Raw genomic sequence first — 19,304 nt, forward strand, 5'->3', positions numbered from 1 at the left:
ATTCTATAATTAATATTACCATATAATATATAATAATGCATAATAAAATGTTATTAAAATAGACTATAAAAATAAAACAGGTAGTATGGACAGTCTCATATAGAAATTAAAACGTGGGCTAGTGAGATGGCTCAGCAGATATCAGTTCCTATTAACCACATGGTGGAAGGAGAGAGCCAACTCCTAAATGTTGTCTTCTGACCCCCACAAATGAGTCTTGCTCCTTGGACCCAAATGCAAACACACACACACACACACACACACACACACACATATCAATGAACTTTAATTTCAAGTTCAAAGAATATCCAACAAACCCTCATATTAAAATGAAATTCACATATTAAAATTGCTAAGTACCAGAGACTGCAAGGGTCCCTTTTCACTACAGTGCATACCAAAATTGTCATGCTTATTCCTTGAAACTAGAGAAGTCAAGTGTTTAGACTGCACTTGAATATATTGTGTGTCTGATAGGTTCCACCATAGAAAGGTAGGATGAATCTGAATTGGCCAAGCGGATCTAAGCTGGAGAACAGAAATGCAAAGGCAACTCGATGTTAGCTGTGATGTACTTAAAGACACTTTGTCTACCTACAGTTTGGCTAGCTATTATGAATCAAGTCTAGATTGAGTACAACAGTGTTTAGGGTTCATAGTCTTGCACATTTTGAAAGAACCACTTAAAAGCAGTCTAGATATAAAACTTAAAAGGCTTATTTTAAATCATGGAAAATTGATACACCCAGGGCAGCGCCTTTCGTTTTAAAATAATTATAATATATCTTCAGAGAATTTGTTAAAGAACTACCATAAATTCTGTGATCATCACATAACAGAGTGTGGTTGGTTTTTTTAAAGGCATTTTAATTTGTATTTATTACAACCAAACTAAGGAAAAAATACTTAAGATTTTTTTTTCGTTAACAGTAAATGGGTAAATAGACTAATAAAAAGATATAACAAGGCCTGTGTCTCAGATCCCAATTGTTTACAAGAACTGAAAGTCTTAAAGCTTGGGAGATTTTAATCAAGACTTCCATTAACCCCCCCCCCATTAATATCCTAGGGATTGTAGGAATTTTAAACAAAAGCGAAAGTAGAATGCTTTTAAAATGACTTAATGTAATACAGCACTAAAATGTGTAAAAGTTTCAGCCGTTAAGCAACAGGTGACATGTCACAGGCAAGTATTTCTCTTCTCTGTCATCATCAGTAAATAAATAAGAATAACAATGTAAAGAATGAAATTATAATCCAGTAATAGATAGCTATATGTATATATTCCTTATACACATGTTAAAGGAAAATAAGCTATAGCTTACTTACAAGAATGATTATTTTTGCTTATTTCAGACTTTAATGCCCTCCTTCCTTCCTGAAGACTCTTAACCTTTTGGCTTAGCATGTAATAAGACACTTGAAACATAATGTGCTCCTGGAATGTTTGTGACTCCTATCAGTTAGGAAGAGATTTTGACACACATAGACAATCCTTCAATTTGAACTTTAAAGTGTCAATAGTGTCCTTCACTACAGGTAAGAAGGCTCATTCATTAAACATATATATATATATGTACACATATATACACATAAATAATATGTGCTTCATTCTGCTAAACTGGGGTGTTTTCATTCTACAGATGAAAAGATTATTTTTATAGCAGACGAAATTCATTTTAAACTCAGAAATATTACCTCATAGGTTATATAAAAGGAGGCACATCCTTTGCATGTGTATATATATATTTATATACATATATATATATAAATTGCTGAAGCAACAAAGCTCAAGTTCTAATTAGATATTCTTAGATTTGTCTTCTCTGATTGTTCCTTAAGTTTTCCAAACACAGCTTTTCAAGTCCCAAAGTTTTGCAGCCAATTCCAAAGAATCTTCCTTAGTGATTAGACTAAGAAGAGCTCATCAAAAATGATGTTCCTGAAAACCATGAGGACATTTTGTTGTACTCCAGGACACCTGACATTTCTTTTCTTGTGCTATAATCAACTTAATGAATATTATCTGTGCTCTTAGTCTGTAAAAGATTTAAAGAAATGATACCTATGACTTGTCAATGTTGACAGTGCCTCGAGGCTATTTTGTATGAACTATATTTTCATGTATTGAATTATGAAGTGAAAGTCAACTCATTTAGAACTCCTTTAAACTCCTCCATTCTCTCTGAAAGAGGGCATTTGCAGCTATCCATTAGATACTGTAATATTTTTATTAATTCTCTAAAAATTTCATACATTTTATATTGGTCATATTGAAACTCTACTTCCATCCCTAACATTTCACAGATCCATCTCCTACCTCCCATTCTCCACTGGATATTTTAATCTGGAAGCCCTTCAAATTTGGTAGGTATAAAACCAGCTATTTCGCTGCTCTTTATTCTAGAGTTCTGTATAAAGGGCCACCATGCATTGATATCGACACGGGGGATGGTGGGGATTAAATGTGTCACCATAACTAACAGCAGTTAGTGTTTTTCTGATGTTAGTTATCATTCATTTCCTCTTCCAACAATGCAAATATGAAACTGTCTGTTGGTCATTCACCTGTATAAACTTTGTAACTTGAAGATTCTACATCTAGCATATCCAGAAATTATTTGCTATTTTCAATATCCTATAGTAGGCCTCTTGCTGACAGAGTAGGAGATTAGACAACTGATTAGTCACCTCATCTCAACCCTGCCACCCATACTTCTCCTTCTGACAAGCCATCATATATAAAATGTCAAGGTATCTTTATACAGTTATGTTGGGCACCATACTTGAAATATATCTCTATTTTTTCTGCACTTTTTCAAATAAGCATTTAAGGAAATTCTCTATACATTATGTCTTGCTCTTGAACCTATATTTATTTTAATTATGTGTATGTGTGTGTTTGTGTGTAGCAATTTGTACATGTGGATGCAAGTGTGCTCAGAGTCCTCAAGAGGGCAATGGATCCCCTGAAACTATTGTTACAGGTGGTTCTGAGTTACCTGATATAGGTGCTGGGAACTGAACTTAGCCCCTCTGCAAAAGCAATGTGTGCTGTTAAGCACTGAGCCATCTCTTCTGCCTGTTTAGTTTTAGATTTCAAATATGACTAAGATAATTCTTTGTAATAACTATTACAAAACTAATACTACTGTTCTTTCACCTGAATGTGACCTGCTGCGCTTAATACCTAAAGTCACTGTCCACTTTTTCTACCTTTTATTTTATTTGTATTATAGCTCCCTGTATAACTATTTCATTATTTATACCTCTCTGTTACATATTACTTTAGGGAAGGAACATCTATTTGACTTTATATCTATTTAGGGTCTCTGCATTTTCAGAAATATAATAAGTACTACATTAGCATTTACTATACAACAAGAAAACTCCAAATGTAATGTAGTAGGAAAGAATTTAGAAATGCTGTCTAACTTTTGTGGGTTTCATTTTCTTTTAAGTCTAGGTCAGTTTAATCTATTGTAAATTGGGTCTTTGAAAATAAATTCTGAACCCAGATGAGTATTTATATATTTTTATTTGTATATATACAATATGCATTTAAACCTCATGAATAGAAAAGGATTTTGAATATAGCAGTACGATAATTTAAAAAGCAAGTGAATATGATCGGTTATGGGATGGTTTTCTGTATTTTCCTTTAACATTTAATATTCATAATTAACTTATAATAAACTTATAAATGACCTTGAAGAAATTAAAAATAAATTCAAACTTTTCAAAATAGACATTCTGTGCCAAAGACTACATTGAGTGTTGTTATTAAATTTCCTGTGTTCATACATTCACACATGCGTGCTCGTACACCCCCCCCCACACACACATGCACAAAATGCATTAACTTTAAGAAACTGTTTGGGAAAACAGCAAAATTCTTTGTATTTCTAATATTCTAAGACTCATTTCATACATTATACTATTAAACTAAATGTCAAAGTGACTAAGGACTGTCCCTCTAAACTATAAACACGATATGGGCACCTGACAGAGTCCTTTTGGTGTTACAGAAATGCATCTTCTTCAAACCATCATAGTTAGCAACTTCTTCAATAATAATAATGTTCAATAAAAATGTTAGGGTTCTCTTATATATTAACTACCACTGTGAAGCAATTCTAACTATTGAAAGTCAAGAAATGATACAATTTCCCCATTTCCCAGGGCTATATACATGGCCTGGTAAAGTGACCTATTCTTGCCAGTAAATGCCAAAACGATTATCTCACATTGGAGCCTAATTACAGAGCCACCAACACTAACCATTTGAAATAGCAAGCAAGATGCAATTACTTAACTAAAAGATATTCAATGCTTCACTACTTACAACAGCAAAAAATGGGAGTAAATATCTAACTACAAGAATAGATGAACATTTTCTCTAGGACGAGTAGTAGAAAATAAAGCACTGTGAAGGCCCTAGATATGATGTGTCAGAACACATACTGACACTGGAAAATATCTGCAGCATATTCAAAGTGAAATCACAGGGTGTTCTAACAATAAGAATAAAAATCCACACTGACAATTTGTATGTCTTTGTGACTGTGCCTATTTGTATGCCCAAAAAGGATACATTAAACATGTTGAATATATATTTTCTTTCTTTCATTCACTTATATGTTATAAAATGTCTTTAATGAACATTTTTTGAAAAGAAAATGGCAGGAAATACTAATTTAGCTTCCTTTATTCTTGCTCAAGACTCTTCCTAATATCTTTATCCACTCCATCCCTAGTCCTCTCCTAAAGGATACCACCAATTGTGAAAATCACAGGAGCTCAGTAGAAATAGTCACTTTCATTATGATCATACATACTTCAAATAATTCATCTCCGAATAATGAGATAGTAACTCTGAAGGAACATAAAGAACCAAGATAGATTTATAGTTTTAAGATTTCAGTAGGATGAAACTGAATTATTCACACCCATTAAACAGAGTTTGAATGATTCACAGCCAATTTTATTTTTATAATTGTAATGAAACAGCTGGGATTAGAGTCTATTCATGGACTCCTAAGAAGTTTGCACCCCACCTACTAAAATTCATCTCCGCATCCAAAATTCTGATTTGAACATCTTACTGGGAACAAAACTGGCTTCATTGCTCAAAGCCAGCAAACTGAAGAGATAGAGTTACATGTGTCACTTTGCTGCCAGAGTGACTATTTTACCATTGTGCAAACTTCCCTTTGCTCCTAAGAAGTTCCTAAGAAGGCCCCTAATATCCTTATTCTTTGAAACATGGTTGTTTCCAAAGGATGAGCTTTCCTGTGTAAGTTAAACTGAAACAATATAATTTTAAGATTTCTGACTCTGTGTGGCAGTTATTTATAGCTTACTGGTTCTTAGCCACTGGATGAAAGTCTTATTTAACTTTGTACTGCAAATGAATTTTATTTCTTCAGACTAGCATCAGTAGGTCTAAAATAGAAGCTTTTTGTCTTAGAGTCACCTCAGTGACTGACTTACGCATCTGAATGTTTAAGGTTTCATAGGAAATTAACATTGCTCATGAATTAACAATTTGAAAAAAATTAAGCAACTGCATATTTCAATCTGGAGACTTTTGCAAAGCAGAAAAAAGTGCTTAAGATTTGGGTGACTGCCCAGGGTCACACAGCTACTTAGTCACAAAATCAGTTCAGAACACAAAACCTCCTTTCCCCCAATCCAGTGTATATCCTACTGTCAAGTAAGGAAGAACAAAAAGAAATCATGAAATCTAATTTACCCAGAAATAAAATCGAATGAGCAGCAGCACACACATCCAAAACCAAATGCAGGGCTGGAAGCACTATTTAATAATACAATTACAAGATATTTTGCAACGTTTCAGAAACATTTAATTCCCATGTGACTTTGAGGCAAGCTCTTATATAAACCACGTTGGAGCCATATCACAGAGTGTAAAGTTATTGGAGTCATAAGAACTAGACAAATCATTCGTAGACCATGGGTTGCCATTCAGAAAATTCACATTTTAGAAACCCTAAACTTTCTTTGTCCTAATTGTACAACTCAACCAAAATAATATTTATTATTAATAACTTGATGGTTGTAATTTGACATTAGGAAGAATTAGGTATGACAAATATGTATATGTTCTAAAATATGGTGAAAACTGCTTTAGTTGTACCGTGTTTTACAGAACAGATAAACTCCGAAAATTTGTAATAAATAAGAGCCGTTTTTCAATTTTTAATGTATAAAAAAAATTTATGTGAAAGGCAAATAACTATTCTAAGGAAAGAATCTTTCCTAAAGGTTGAATTTATAGATTTTTAGATTCCTAAACATACGGCTGGTTCAACATGCCTAGGTCAAGCATATATCAAAGGAATGTCATCTCTGCCTTGACAAGCAACATGACTACTGGCAAATGATTTAATCTTGTTGCCTCCATTTCCACTTAATAAAAGGAACGATAACAATTCACCTTCAAAGATTTTTAGTTCATAGTACAGGTATTATTGCTCTGATGAATTAATAGAAAAGCAATAGAAACAAAATGCTAAATTTCAATTACTAAGCAATTAATTATAAATAGCTATCAGTGCGCTACCAAATACTTTATTCTTTCAGTTTTCCTGTGCAAATTTTTCTTTCTGAAGTAGCTTTGCCAGGTTCTATCTTCTTCATGGAGAAGTCCTATTAGATAGCTGCAGATGTATTCTTGCTTGATATATTATAAACTAAGCTCATAAAGTTAATTCTCTAAGAACAGATTATTTTATGGGTTGTTTACCTACCATGACTTTTTTTTTAGCATGGTCAACTCTAAATCTTAAATATTACATAAATGAAATGCCACACTACACAAAAATACAATTTAATAAGCCAATTTTAGTCAATCTTACTGCTTTCGCTACATAAAATACTCTACATTTCACTAAAAATGTATTGTAAAAATATACTCATTTCTACCCACACACTTATTAAAATTTGAGTTATAAGCTGATCCATAATTTTTAAATGTTAGAGATATATAGGACATTTTATTTATTTTAAGATAGGCATGTTTAGCATTTTCTGGTTAATCATGATGTTGTAAAAAAAAGTATGTTTCCATAGTTATCTCTTTCCTAGTACATATGATTTAGTTAAATTTATAGAAGACAGAAACTTCTGCTTCAAAGAAGCAAGCTAACAGCTAACCTGTAAAACTACATTTGAGAGGGATCTAACCATTCTGACATGAATAAAGAGGCCAGATACTCAATTGTCTTGTACAGAGAAAAATTAAGCTAAGATCCATTTTCCTTACTTTTAAGCACTGACAACATGGCAAAATATAACATAAGACTGAGTGATGTAAAAGGTTCCTCAAAATAAAGTTCGTTTATTTGAAATTACTGCAGTTAACCTCATCTAATGGCAGTGCTTCTCCAAAGGGAGTAAGGAGGCCACAGTTCACAGAAACTGCCCTCGTAGGAACGCCACAGCTAGAGGCAGCTCCTCAGCTTGGCAAGCTTCTCTGAATAATGGGTAGACTAGTCCCATAACCACAGTCTTTGTCTGTAGATACTGAAAAGTTCTTAATGCTTATGGAGAGAGAGGAAAAAAAAGATCAGAAGACAATAAATACATTTTTGGTGGAAAACATTACAAAACCCAAAAGATCACAGAATTTTTAAAAGCATGGTATTTTGTGTAATAATCTATTCGTCAGAATGAGTGTGACTCCAAAATGATAGATTCACATGAGGGCAAAGCTCAGGGCTGACACTCTTCTGAACCATTCTGCACCTCTCTGTCTGCCCGAAACAGGGACAGCCTTCTACAGATGCACCCTTTCCTACATCTAAACAAACTCAACAGTGGAGTCCTTTGGGAACACTGGTATCTCCTGATTCAGACAGTCTGTGAAAAAGAAGAAGCCAAGAAAAGGGTGTTTAAACGGGAAATAACAGTAAAGGATACTGTGAGTGGGTTTATAGTAGCTACAGACCTAGGCTTAGTTCACTAAGATACATCTGCTTCCCCTGCCTTGAAAAACATCCATGACAAACTGTCTAGTTCATACCAAAGTGTGTTTTAGGGGTGAGGGAATGCTTTTAAAAACTACTTGAGCCAATGGAGACAAACTATAAAAGTAAATTAGATTACTGGACACTTCGTTATAAAAACAAATGAAGCCAAACTAACTTGTATATATGCCATTCAGTTGTTTTCTACCTAAAATGGTGTGTCTCACTGGGTGCAGTGGCATATGCCTTTGATCCCAGCACTCAGGAGGCAGAGGCAGGAGGATCTTTGTGAGTTTAAGACCAGTCTAATATACTCAGTGAGTTCTAAGCCATATTGAGACCCGGTCTCAGAAAATAAATAAATTACTTCATTTTAAAAAATGGTGTATCACGGCCTTCTGGATTTGGGGAAGGCTAAAGTGCACAATCTGGGGAAGGCTAGGAAGAGAAAGCATGACCTATGCTGGGTAAAGGCTTTCCAGTGTGCATACTCTCAGGTCATTCACTGACCTCAACAACCACTCAGTTATCTCAGTTAGTAAGCCTCGTAAATTCATTGGTTCCCCAGTAAAACTTTAATCAAACATTGGCTTGACACTAGAACCTCAAAAAAGAATAAGCATTGCTTAGCATCCCCAGGAAAAGAAGTCTCACAACAAATGGAAAATTTATTTGTTAATGCTATTATGTCTCATCATTATTTTTTAAATATTTTATTATTTTTATTTAATGTGTATGAGTGTATTGCCTGCATGTATGTGAGTGTACCCAAGTTATGCAAAGCCGCGGAGGTCAGAAGAGGGCTTCGGATTCCCCTGGAACTGAAGTTAAGGGCGAAGCCTTTGAGAGGGAATTGACATTGATTCTAACCACTCTTACAGCTATCAAATTACCTGAAAGCAAATCCCGAATCCATCACTCTAGAGTCCAGCCTTGGAAGACAAAAGAAAAATGAGGAGAAACCCAATAGAGGGATGCTTTTGGAAGCCCTTGTCAAGAAATTCCAATGAATTCTCATATGAACATTTGAAAATTGCCCTGTTCTGACTTTTTCTAGTTCCTGGTCTAGAACTTCTAATGCTAATTACTCTTGTCTTTACTTCTCCTTAAAATCTCCTATTCATGATTCAAGGACTTTCTTTTCCCCTTAGAGATAAGAGTTATGCAATTTGGGAGTCTTTTAAATAGACCCACTGAAGGGGTACCCCAATTGCCTCACTCTGAGTGCCTGTTCAGCATGGAAGAAGCCAGAGCGGTCTGCGTCCCAATTCCCTATTGGAAATTTGGATAACCTCTTCAGATGATGGTGTGATAAGAACAGAAAGTAGGAACTGGCCAGGCAGTTAAGGTAAAAAGACCCCAAAGAAAAGTAGCCAGTTTCTTGGCTAAAAGTCAAAATGTCCTTGGACTTCTTAGCAACATACTCTGCTCCGAAGGCCAAAAATGTCAAAAGTATTTGGGAGCTTGGATCTAGATTATAGGGTTACCTCTTCAGAGGGGGAGAATGTTAGAGTAGCTAAAAACCCCATAAAAATAAAAAATCAATCAAAGAAGGAGAGTACATGAAGTTATCAGAAAAAAGTGATGGGGAGATATGGGAGGAGTTGGAGGGGAGGGAGTGGGTGTGGATTTGATCATAACACCTTAAATGCAGGTATGAAATTCTCAATAAATTACTTATTTTAAAAAAAGATAAATATGTAAAATTTGTATTCATCAATTAAAAATATAAATGAATCAAAAATGGCATTCTATAATAATGATAAAATAAATAGGATGGTCTAATGGAAAAGAAAATGGTGTGTCACTATAAAAGATGAACAACTAATAAGGGGGGAAAAACATTACCCAAATTTTATTTAGCAAAAACAATTAAAATTACTATGCTCACTACTACACATATTAAATTGAATTCCTGTGCTGTATTTTTTAAATATTAAAATGTATTAGAATTTAAATCATAACCTTTCCTAACAGATGTCAGCAAAAGAAATTCATCTCACAAGGCACAAACAACAGTATAAGAATTAGATAAGCTCTGAATATCGTAAATAGTATTTAATAGGGTTTGTTTTTCTCCCTTAGGCAACTAAAATACCAACTGCTACTTCAAGGGAAGCTTTATCAACATGGCTCAAAATTACTAATTGGAGAGGCCTGTGCTTTCCATGGGCTCCTGATACAGTCTGATTCCTCTTGTCTTGGATGTATGTACAGATAAAACATTCAAAGGAGATCAGGAAAATGGTTATTTATATAGACACTAGATACATACTATCTGTAGGATGGCTTGAATTCTACTTTTGTTTGTTTAAATATGAGGCAAAACAATACACCACACTTTTCACTTGAGATCATCCTTAGTTTAAAAAAGTCCCTGAGGTCTGTGTCAGTGGTTGTAAAGGCATTCAACACAGGTACTTATTTGAAGGTCTGCTAGGCTGCCAGCAGATGGTTCCCAAAAGAACATTTTTGCATCTGAATAGAGTTCCTGGTATCAACAACCTTTAAACTATAAATTTAACACCATTAAAGAGAGGGAGAAATAGGTCTGCATTGTACTGCCTTGGTATCACATTTACAGAAGGAACAAATAATCAGACTACTTTTGCTTATCCAAGTCTTTGGATCTGAGGATCTCAAATAGGCTGACATTAATTAACTAAGCCACACAGCCCTCCTGTGAGGAAGGTAGGCAGTAGATCCTGGGTCAAAGATAGATGGCTGGATTTCCTGCAGGCCCACCTTTGACAGGCAATGGCCTGGCCTGGAACTCAATACGTCCCACAGGCCCACATCTCAGTATCTCAATTGCAGTCAAGGTGTACAGAATGTTAAAACTGACTAACTTTGCTAAATATGTTGAATAAGTAGCTCCAAATCAATTTCAGTGTATCTTAGTTTCACCTAGCTGTGCTGAAAAAGGTATTTAAAAATTGGAGTCCTGGGACCTAAGGAAAAATTTGTATCTGAAAGTTGCACATCCAGCTAAGTTACTCTTGTCTTGGCAAATGACATGCAGAGAGAGGCTAACCTGGATGGTGGTTTGCCCCACTCCTCCTACAGATTCACCCACTCCACTTCCCTAGGCTTGGGCATTTGCCTAAATGAAAACTCCATTTGATGCTTGCAAAACCTTTGTGGCATTTAAGTATCAATTGTTTCTCCCTAGTCACGTGGTTGTCAGGTGAAAGACTAAATGTCCTATCATAAAATCCATCTTAAAAATTTCATCACAAGAATAAAACCCCAAATATATCAGCCAGGAAATAATACAGGTCAGTACAGTTACATTTATATGAGTTTGCCTAAAAATGTATACATGCATACATACATATGTAAAACTATATTATAAAAGAAACCAGAAAGAAAAAAGCACAAAACTGTGTGTAAGCTTGTCAGGATGATACCCCATCACTTAACAATGAAGGAAAAAAATTACTGGAAAAATACAATTAATTGGACTATCTTAGTTTTGCATGTGTAATGTTGAATACATAACTTCCTCCTGTGTCCAAATTTTAAACCCAAATCAAAACACTGCATTTTTTACTTAGTAAACTTTGTTAACCGCTTTTAGGAGTCAGGTTTTTATTAAAAAGTCTAAAAATTCTAATATATCGAACAACTCACAACACAAAGTACTCAAACGTTTTATGGTAATATAGGTTGGCTGATATGCAACGCAAAAAAACTAATTTCATAATGCAATTTACAAGGAAAAGTTTATATCATTGTGTCACTTATCACCATCTAAGCACAGCACTCCACACAGGTGACATGGGCAACTTCAAATTCTTTACTAGGTCTTTCATACTCATAACACAGGGAAAATACAAAGACATTCACTAAACGAGAACATATATAAATGAGCTGATGCCTAGCCCCAAACAAAGGGCGAACTGACCCAGACAGAAAGGAAAAGAAAAACAGAAGAAAATGACTAACATTAATGAAAGTCATATTTTGAAATTTCAGCTCTTCTTGTGATATTTCCTAACTTTCAAGAAAAACAGTAAATTGTTATCACTAAAACCAGAAAAAAATATTAATTTGTTAAAATGAAAAATAAAATATGTATCCCAAGACTGATACTCTGAAAACAGCATTATAACTATATGTTTTGTGAAAGAATCCTAAATACACCCAGCCTTTCATGAAATGTTTCCATTTCTTATCAGTTTCAGTCTTAAACTATTTTAAATCAACTTGTTCTTAGACAATTTTTCATGCTCCTAGTTGTTATATCACCTCATATGTCATTTACATGATTTATGGTTTTACACTTAGTACCAGCAATCTACATATTGTTATTTATTAACATAATGTACTACAAGCTATATTGAATGAATTTATAAAAACTCTCACTTTTAAAACCAGATATTTTTCATTTCTCACGCAAGTTTCTGTTTGTAAAAACTCATGCCCAACAGCAAAACAGTTCATTTTAAGTCCCACTCTACTATATAAACTCAAAAATGAATACTCTACCTTAATTTATGTAGGACTCACTCACTCACTACTTTCTTTAATGTTTTCTATACTGCTATTGTGCATTTGTAAATATGCTAATAGCTAGAGTTTGACAAGTACCAAATTAAACGTGACATTACGACTCCTCTTTTTTCCTCCTGAATAATTCAATAGTATATTTGCTATTACTTAGTATTCCATTTTCCACAACCAAGGTAGGAATTTCAATTTCACAAATAGAGTCCTCTCTGCTTGTTAATTATCCTAAGTTTCTTTGAAAGCTCACTAAGAAATGTACAGATCAAAAAAAGAAATCTAAATTCAGTTAAAAAACTGAACACTGCATAAGAAACCAAACAGCTAATCTTTCTCAATAATACTGAAGGTTTCTAAAGACATTATTCAAATGCAAAAATATGAATTTTTAAAATTCATATTTTATTTAAACTGCAGAAGAATGAATCAGGTTGTTATCTTTCAGTTTTATGTTTACTTTATACGTACAAGTGTACATGCACCATGCATGTACCTGCAGAATCCAGAAGAGGGTGTTGGATCCCCTGGAACTGGTGTTAGAGACAGCTCTTAGCCACTGTGTGGGTGCTGGGAAGGCAACCCAGGTCCTCTGCAAGAGCAACCAGTGCACTCAACCACTCAGCATCTCTCCAGTCCCAAATCAGGCTTTTAAAAGGTGTGTGTGTGTGTGTGTGTGTGTGTGTGTGTGTGTGTGTGTGTATGGACACCCTGTTGAGAGAGAGAGAGAGAGAGAGAGAGAGAGAGAGAGGTATGTATGTACACGCTGAAATTGAAATTTAGTAGACAATAATCATTGCAGATCATATCTCAAAGAGCTAGGCATTGAGCTAGTCACTGAAGAGTTTGGTTGAAGATCTTCTTTCACAGCTAATGGGGAGGAACTGAAAAGACAGTTAAAATGGTGCAACAGAAACTCAGAGTCAGGGAATTAAGGAAGTAGAGAAACTGAAGAAAATGAATTGTTTTTCAGAAGTTCCACCGTTCTCAGCTTGATTGACTGGGTTTTTCAATCTACTGTTTAGTCAGTTATTATTCCAAATTCTTAGAGGACAAAAGGTTGCAGAGCATTTGATAGACCAGAAGGACTGAAAAAGGTTCTAACAACTTGGCACCAAATATAGGAACAAAAGCTATTTAAAGTGGAAGAAGAAAAATGAAAGGGTACCACATTCTCAAGACCTGACAGGAAATTAATAAAATGTTAGGCATCCATTGTCTCTCACAACCAGAAGCGATAAAAGACCCGTGGGACCAGATAAATGCTGCGTACTAAGAAAACAAAGAATATTCACAATTGCATTGATGCATCTTCATAGTGCTAGGTGAGTGCAGATCCCTGAACTGAACCCACTGCTCAAGGGCGGAGGATCTGTTTCTCCTAAGATGATTAGAGTGCACTTGGTGCTGCTGCACAGTTTCTAGTGTACAGGGCCAACCCCTCTGCTGTACACAAGGCCTCTTGGCTCCAGGGCTTGATTACAGGCATGAAAACTAAGTTTTTATAATTAACTATGCGCCTCCATGGGGCATTCCTCAACGCCATTCCTCAATTCCTAAGTCACACACATAGGCTTCTGAGCATCACAGGAAACGAAAGGAAGGAAGCTAAGCCCCAAAAAACAGAAGAGCAATTTTCACACCAGTGTCCCTGCCTCCAGATCTTGTCTCTGACCCACAGGTCAAAGCCCTGGGCTGACTGAACTACATTTCCTAACTGTTTTTTGTTTTGTTTTGTAAGGTTAGCTAGTCTCTGATCTTACCTTCTGTGCAGGAACACAGTTTCAGAATCATCCAGAAAGCTCTAAACTTTCTTAGCTCTGAGATGAACTGTTGAAGGGGTGCTGCCTTAGGCAAAACACACACTAGGAACTCATGAATTTTCAAAAGCTAAAATGTTTCCTAAAAATATTGAGCCTACATAGCTGAAGACAGAAATGAAGGTTTTTTTCCTTACTTGAAGATTCTCTTTCATTTTTCCACAGGGTACTGTCTTCTTCCCTAAAAAGGTCCTGATAATATGAAATACAAGGTATTTTTCTTTGGGCAGTCTTCCCACCATTCATGTTTAGAATTTGCTTATCTTTTCAAGCACTGTTATATACAAGTGTGTATATACACACACATACTCTGAAAGTTTTAAAAAACACAACTTTCTGTATTAACATTTCTCCCAGGAGTTTACATTCTTACTATTTTAAAACTCTTCTAACTTCCCTTATTAACTATGTATTGTGCCACAGCATCTTAAAATTTAAAAGTCATTTAGTTATTTTAATGTAACAGATGTGCATCCTTCTGTGATTAGAAACCTCTCTTCTCCAAAACTGCATTGTTGCTTGCATAATTGGGAGGCAGGATTAGCCAACATCCAATCTGAGCTGAGAACAAAGACAAACAGCCAGTTGCCTACACAGGTACTGGATTTGTGCATCGTACACACAAACACACATGAGCTACTTTCTACCCCTTCCGCATAGTGTGTATAAAATACCCTCATAGTCATACGATCCATTTAATTTCACTTCACAAAACATAAAACTAAATATAGAAAATCTGTTTGCTCATTTTCCTTTCTGAAGACGTATGCATATATATTATTGAAAATTTAAACCTTCCTACCCGTAACAGTGACTGGGATTCATCCTTGGACTTGCTCTCCCCGGATGCAGGGTACTGTTGGGTGAGGGACCCAGACTTCTCGCCGCCAGCCGGCGCCCCCTGCAGGAATCCCTTGGTATCGACGGCCAAGCCATACATAGGTCGTGCCAGGTGGGCAGCTTCGACATTGGGGCTGTCCCTCAGAGTCTTTGTCTGCTCTTGGGAGCTGGACACAGGCGTCAAGAGCCCTAGGCCTGCTTGAGTATAGGATGGACTGCCCCGGAGGATGTCAGCCCCTCTCCAGGCCACGCCACGAAGGTCATCACTGGCACTCTCAGTCCAAACTTTCTCTTTGAGCCCTTCTTTGTCATCGAGCTTCTCCCTCTTCACCACGCTCTCAGAAATCGGCTCTCCCATTTTAGAGTCTGGGTTTAGCAGACTGTAGACCTTGAGGTCAAGTTTGGGCTCCTCTTTGATGGTGGGTATGGCATGGCCATCCTCTTCACCGTTGGCCGCAGTACTCTCCTGTTCCTGGCAGTGAACGGTGTTGAAGTGATCCAGCAGTGACTGGGTATCTGCAGCTGTGAAACTGCACTGGCGGCATTTGTAACAGCTGTGTGCTCTCCTGAAAGGAAGAAGAGAGTCACTGGGAAGTCAACATTTGGAAGGGAGTTTGCTGCTTTAAAATAAGGCATATGCACCTGAATCTTACCTCACACAACATAGTAGGCAGAAGGAAATAGAATTGCCTCCACCCCAGAAACTGGAATTTAATTACCTGGTATTTTCAACTCTAAAGAATGTGAAGTGTGCTTTTGTTACACTGGCACACACATACACACACACACATACATACACATGCACACACGGTTGACTTTATTAGTGAATCACCTGTACTATTCTTTTTATCTTGATGCATAATCATCAAGCTTGTATTGGTTAAGTTGATATTCCTATTTTTTACACCTGATTTTACCAATGGCCTTTTCACTTTCTCTTTATTTAAACTGAACTGAGGTGCTTTTACACTAAAAATACATTAACATTTTTAATGCTGACTTGCTTTTTATGGCTTTTCCATATATGAAAATATTCTGTGATTGCAGTGGTTTTTCTAGCATTTATTATTAAATCCATAGTCAACAAACTATGGCCATCTGACCTATATAATCTAGAAAGTAAGCAGTGCTAAAACAACATGAGTTCTCTAAATGAACTGCACCTATCTATAAGGAGATACACTGAGTAAACCCAGGGTCTGCCAGGCATGGCAGCTGCTGTGCAGATCTGTTTATTAAGAGTCTAGATGTGTGCATTTGTGTACTTTCTTTTTAAAAGTCATAATACAAGGAGAACATTTTGTCAAATTTCATAACATCTCTGCTGTTAGAAAGAATAGTAACCTCTGTATTAGGACAAATGTTTGATTAAAAAGAACACAGATATTTCATTGTAAAACATATAGCATAAAAGCTTACAAATTATGTGTAATGAGAAAATTCTTAGTTAACTCTCTAAATACCATATAAAAACACTTTCAACTTCCCTCAAATGTTACCAAAAAATTGACGTTGTAAGTTCTATGAGACGCCACTGATAGTGAGTCCAATTTTAGATAATCATCAATATATCACTTTGCCAAGAACTGGCTACATACTGGAGCATACTGACTCACAGTCTTGCTGACTTGTCACTCAGAGACTAGTCAGGAAGACAGCATCATTGTATACGAGCATATATGTACAAAGAACAGTATGTGCTAAAAAAGACATGACTTATAGTGGTGGGCATGTAGGGACTATTTAGGGTAGTAAGGGGGGAAGTTCTCAGGAAAGTTATAAACTCACAGGCTCAGAACTAGCCATCCTTTTCAGAGGAAGGAGGAAAAAGTTCATAGTACCAGGCCTGCGATGCTGAAAAGAGGCCACTATGGCTAGAGAAGACTATGGAAGAGGAAACGTTGCAATCAGTCTGGAAGAGACACCTAACAAGGGAGGATACTTCCCAAGACTAAAGAAAGCACTGAGCAGGGAAGAACATGCCAAATATTTGTTTTAATCATTTTGAGACTATAACAACTTCTATATTAATAACTCTGTCCTGTTATGAGGTATGCTGGATGATGAAAATTCCAAAAGAGCATTCTTGTTTTAGAGATGCAAAAATCAAAGGTACAAGATAGAACATCTCTCAACTCTCACCAGCAAAGCTTCCTCATGCAACAGATGGTGATTAACCCAGAGAGCCACACCTAGCCAAAGCGCAGAGCATTAAGAGACTGCAGGTACGCATCCCTAAATAGGACACCTGTATAAAACCTCTGCCACCCACGGCTCAGGGACCATTGCAAAAGATGGTGGGACAGAAGTGGGCAGGGGGGGAGATGGTAAGAGTCAGGGTGGTGGATGAAATGAGGCACAGTTTTGAAGACAGCTGGAAATTTACACATATGAACTCACAGCAATGGTAACAGCATATATAAGACCTATGCAAGTGAAAACCAGACAAAAATCCCAGCACAGAAGTGAGGAAGTAGAGAATCCCCAACCATAGCTGAAGAACTGCTAGAAACTGTAACTGTTGGGAGAGGAGAGTTTGTTTACTTAAGGGTGTGGCCCCAGATAGGTTAACCAGGCTCCAGCAGATGGATGCACAACAAAGGACATTTGGGGATACAAACTTGACTCAATAGGCCTTAATATGTATGACAGTATGACAGAGTACATGAAATCGGGGGGTAGGATATAAGACAGGTGCAGATAGGGAAAGGATTTGAAATGTAATCAAAATATATTGCATGAAATTCACAAAAATGTAATAAAATAGAATTTTTAATGTAGTACACAATACATATTTTACATAATAAACATGGAAATTTACCTTTACTATTTATTGGAATGTTTATAGCTATTTTTCCTGTTTTCTCCATTGAGTGATAAAGATGCATACAACAAATGACAAATAATTTGATGATGAGCTGACCATAAACATCTAAGATTACTCGTTTTCTCATTTTCAAATGAACAAAGGCTAACCCATAAAGGCAAGATGTCTAAGATCAGAAAGAGTAAGACTTTCCACCATATGTCATTTGCTAAAACCTCCATATCATAAGCTAAGGTTCATATAACACAAGAATAGCCAAGATGTAAGATCTAGGATTTGAAATTTTTGGAAATGTCATCTAAAGTATCTTCTTACAAAATCATGTTCTAGTATAACCTAATGGGAGATAAGTTTGTGACTCAAAAACTGTGTTTTGGGGTTTTGCTTTTGGGGGATTTTTTTTGTGGAGGAGGGGGTTGTTTCTTTGTTTTTTTTTATTGAAACAAAGCCTAACTGGCCTGGAACTTGGTATGGCGGCCTGTCTGGCCTCGAGCTTGTAGAGATCTACCTGCCTTTGTCTCCTGTGAACAGGAATTAAAGACCTGCACTACCAAGCCTGGTCTCTAAAACTGTATTTGTCTTTTGCTTATTTTTTTTTTGTTTTTTTTTTTCAATTTTTATTTAATGTGTATGAGTGTATTTCCTGCATGTACATATCCCGTAATGCCCGCAGATGTCAGAAGAGAGACCCAGATGCCCTGAAACTGGAGTTACAGATGTTTGTTAGCCTCCATGCGTGTGCTGGGACTCGAACCTGGGTCCTCTGCCAGAGCAGTCAGTGCACTTAACAGTAGTCATCTCTCTAGCCCCCCCAAAACTGTATTTTAAGAGAGAAAAAAATCTTATGTTTATGAATCCAGAATCTGCAGAAAAGAATACATTTACCAGAATGGCTGAAGTCAAATACATCAATAAATATTCTATTGATACTACTACTCCTAAATTCATGAGTTATGGAGGTTTAAAATAAACCATCTTCAGGAAGCAGAGTAGCTTACAGCAGCTCTACACCACCTTCTTCATAAAACAAGAAGTTCACGGCCACACATTAGCAGCAGGTTTGTGGGTCCCTGACACAGTAGCACCTCTTCTTGAGTCCCCAATGCAATTCCTGACCACCAACCAACACTAAAGCAAGCAGCTCTTTCCCAAGTATTGCATCTACACTATTTCACACAGTAAAGACTGAAAATAGCAGAACAACAGGAAGAAGCATCCACACACAGGAGAATAAGCATAGAATTATAGAGTACTACATGGGGAAAGTATTTACATCAGCAGAGATGAAGGTGTTGCTTAGCAAAAGCATCAGCAGTGTGC

General features: G+C 36.2%; 1 protein-coding gene across 8 annotated transcripts in view; it reads right to left on the bottom strand.

Annotated features, from left to right (window-relative positions):
- Trps1 (transcriptional repressor GATA binding 1) overlaps window positions 1-19,304 on the bottom strand; it is a 248,156-nt gene that overhangs the window by 153,502 nt on the left and 75,350 nt on the right. For all 8 annotated transcript variants that reach the window (XM_008837958.3, XM_029565853.1, XM_029565855.1 and 5 more), the window contains one exon: window positions 15,120-15,723. In XM_008837958.3, the coding sequence (XP_008836180.1) occupies window positions 15,120-15,723 (604 nt within the window). The remainder of the gene's footprint in view (window positions 1-15,119; window positions 15,724-19,304) is intronic.

The sequence above is a fragment of the Nannospalax galili genome, unplaced genomic scaffold, assembly GCF_000622305.1.
Source record: "Nannospalax galili isolate Female #2095 unplaced genomic scaffold, S.galili_v1.0 scaffold17, whole genome shotgun sequence".
NCBI classification, from domain to species: domain Eukaryota; kingdom Metazoa; phylum Chordata; class Mammalia; order Rodentia; family Spalacidae; genus Nannospalax; species Nannospalax galili.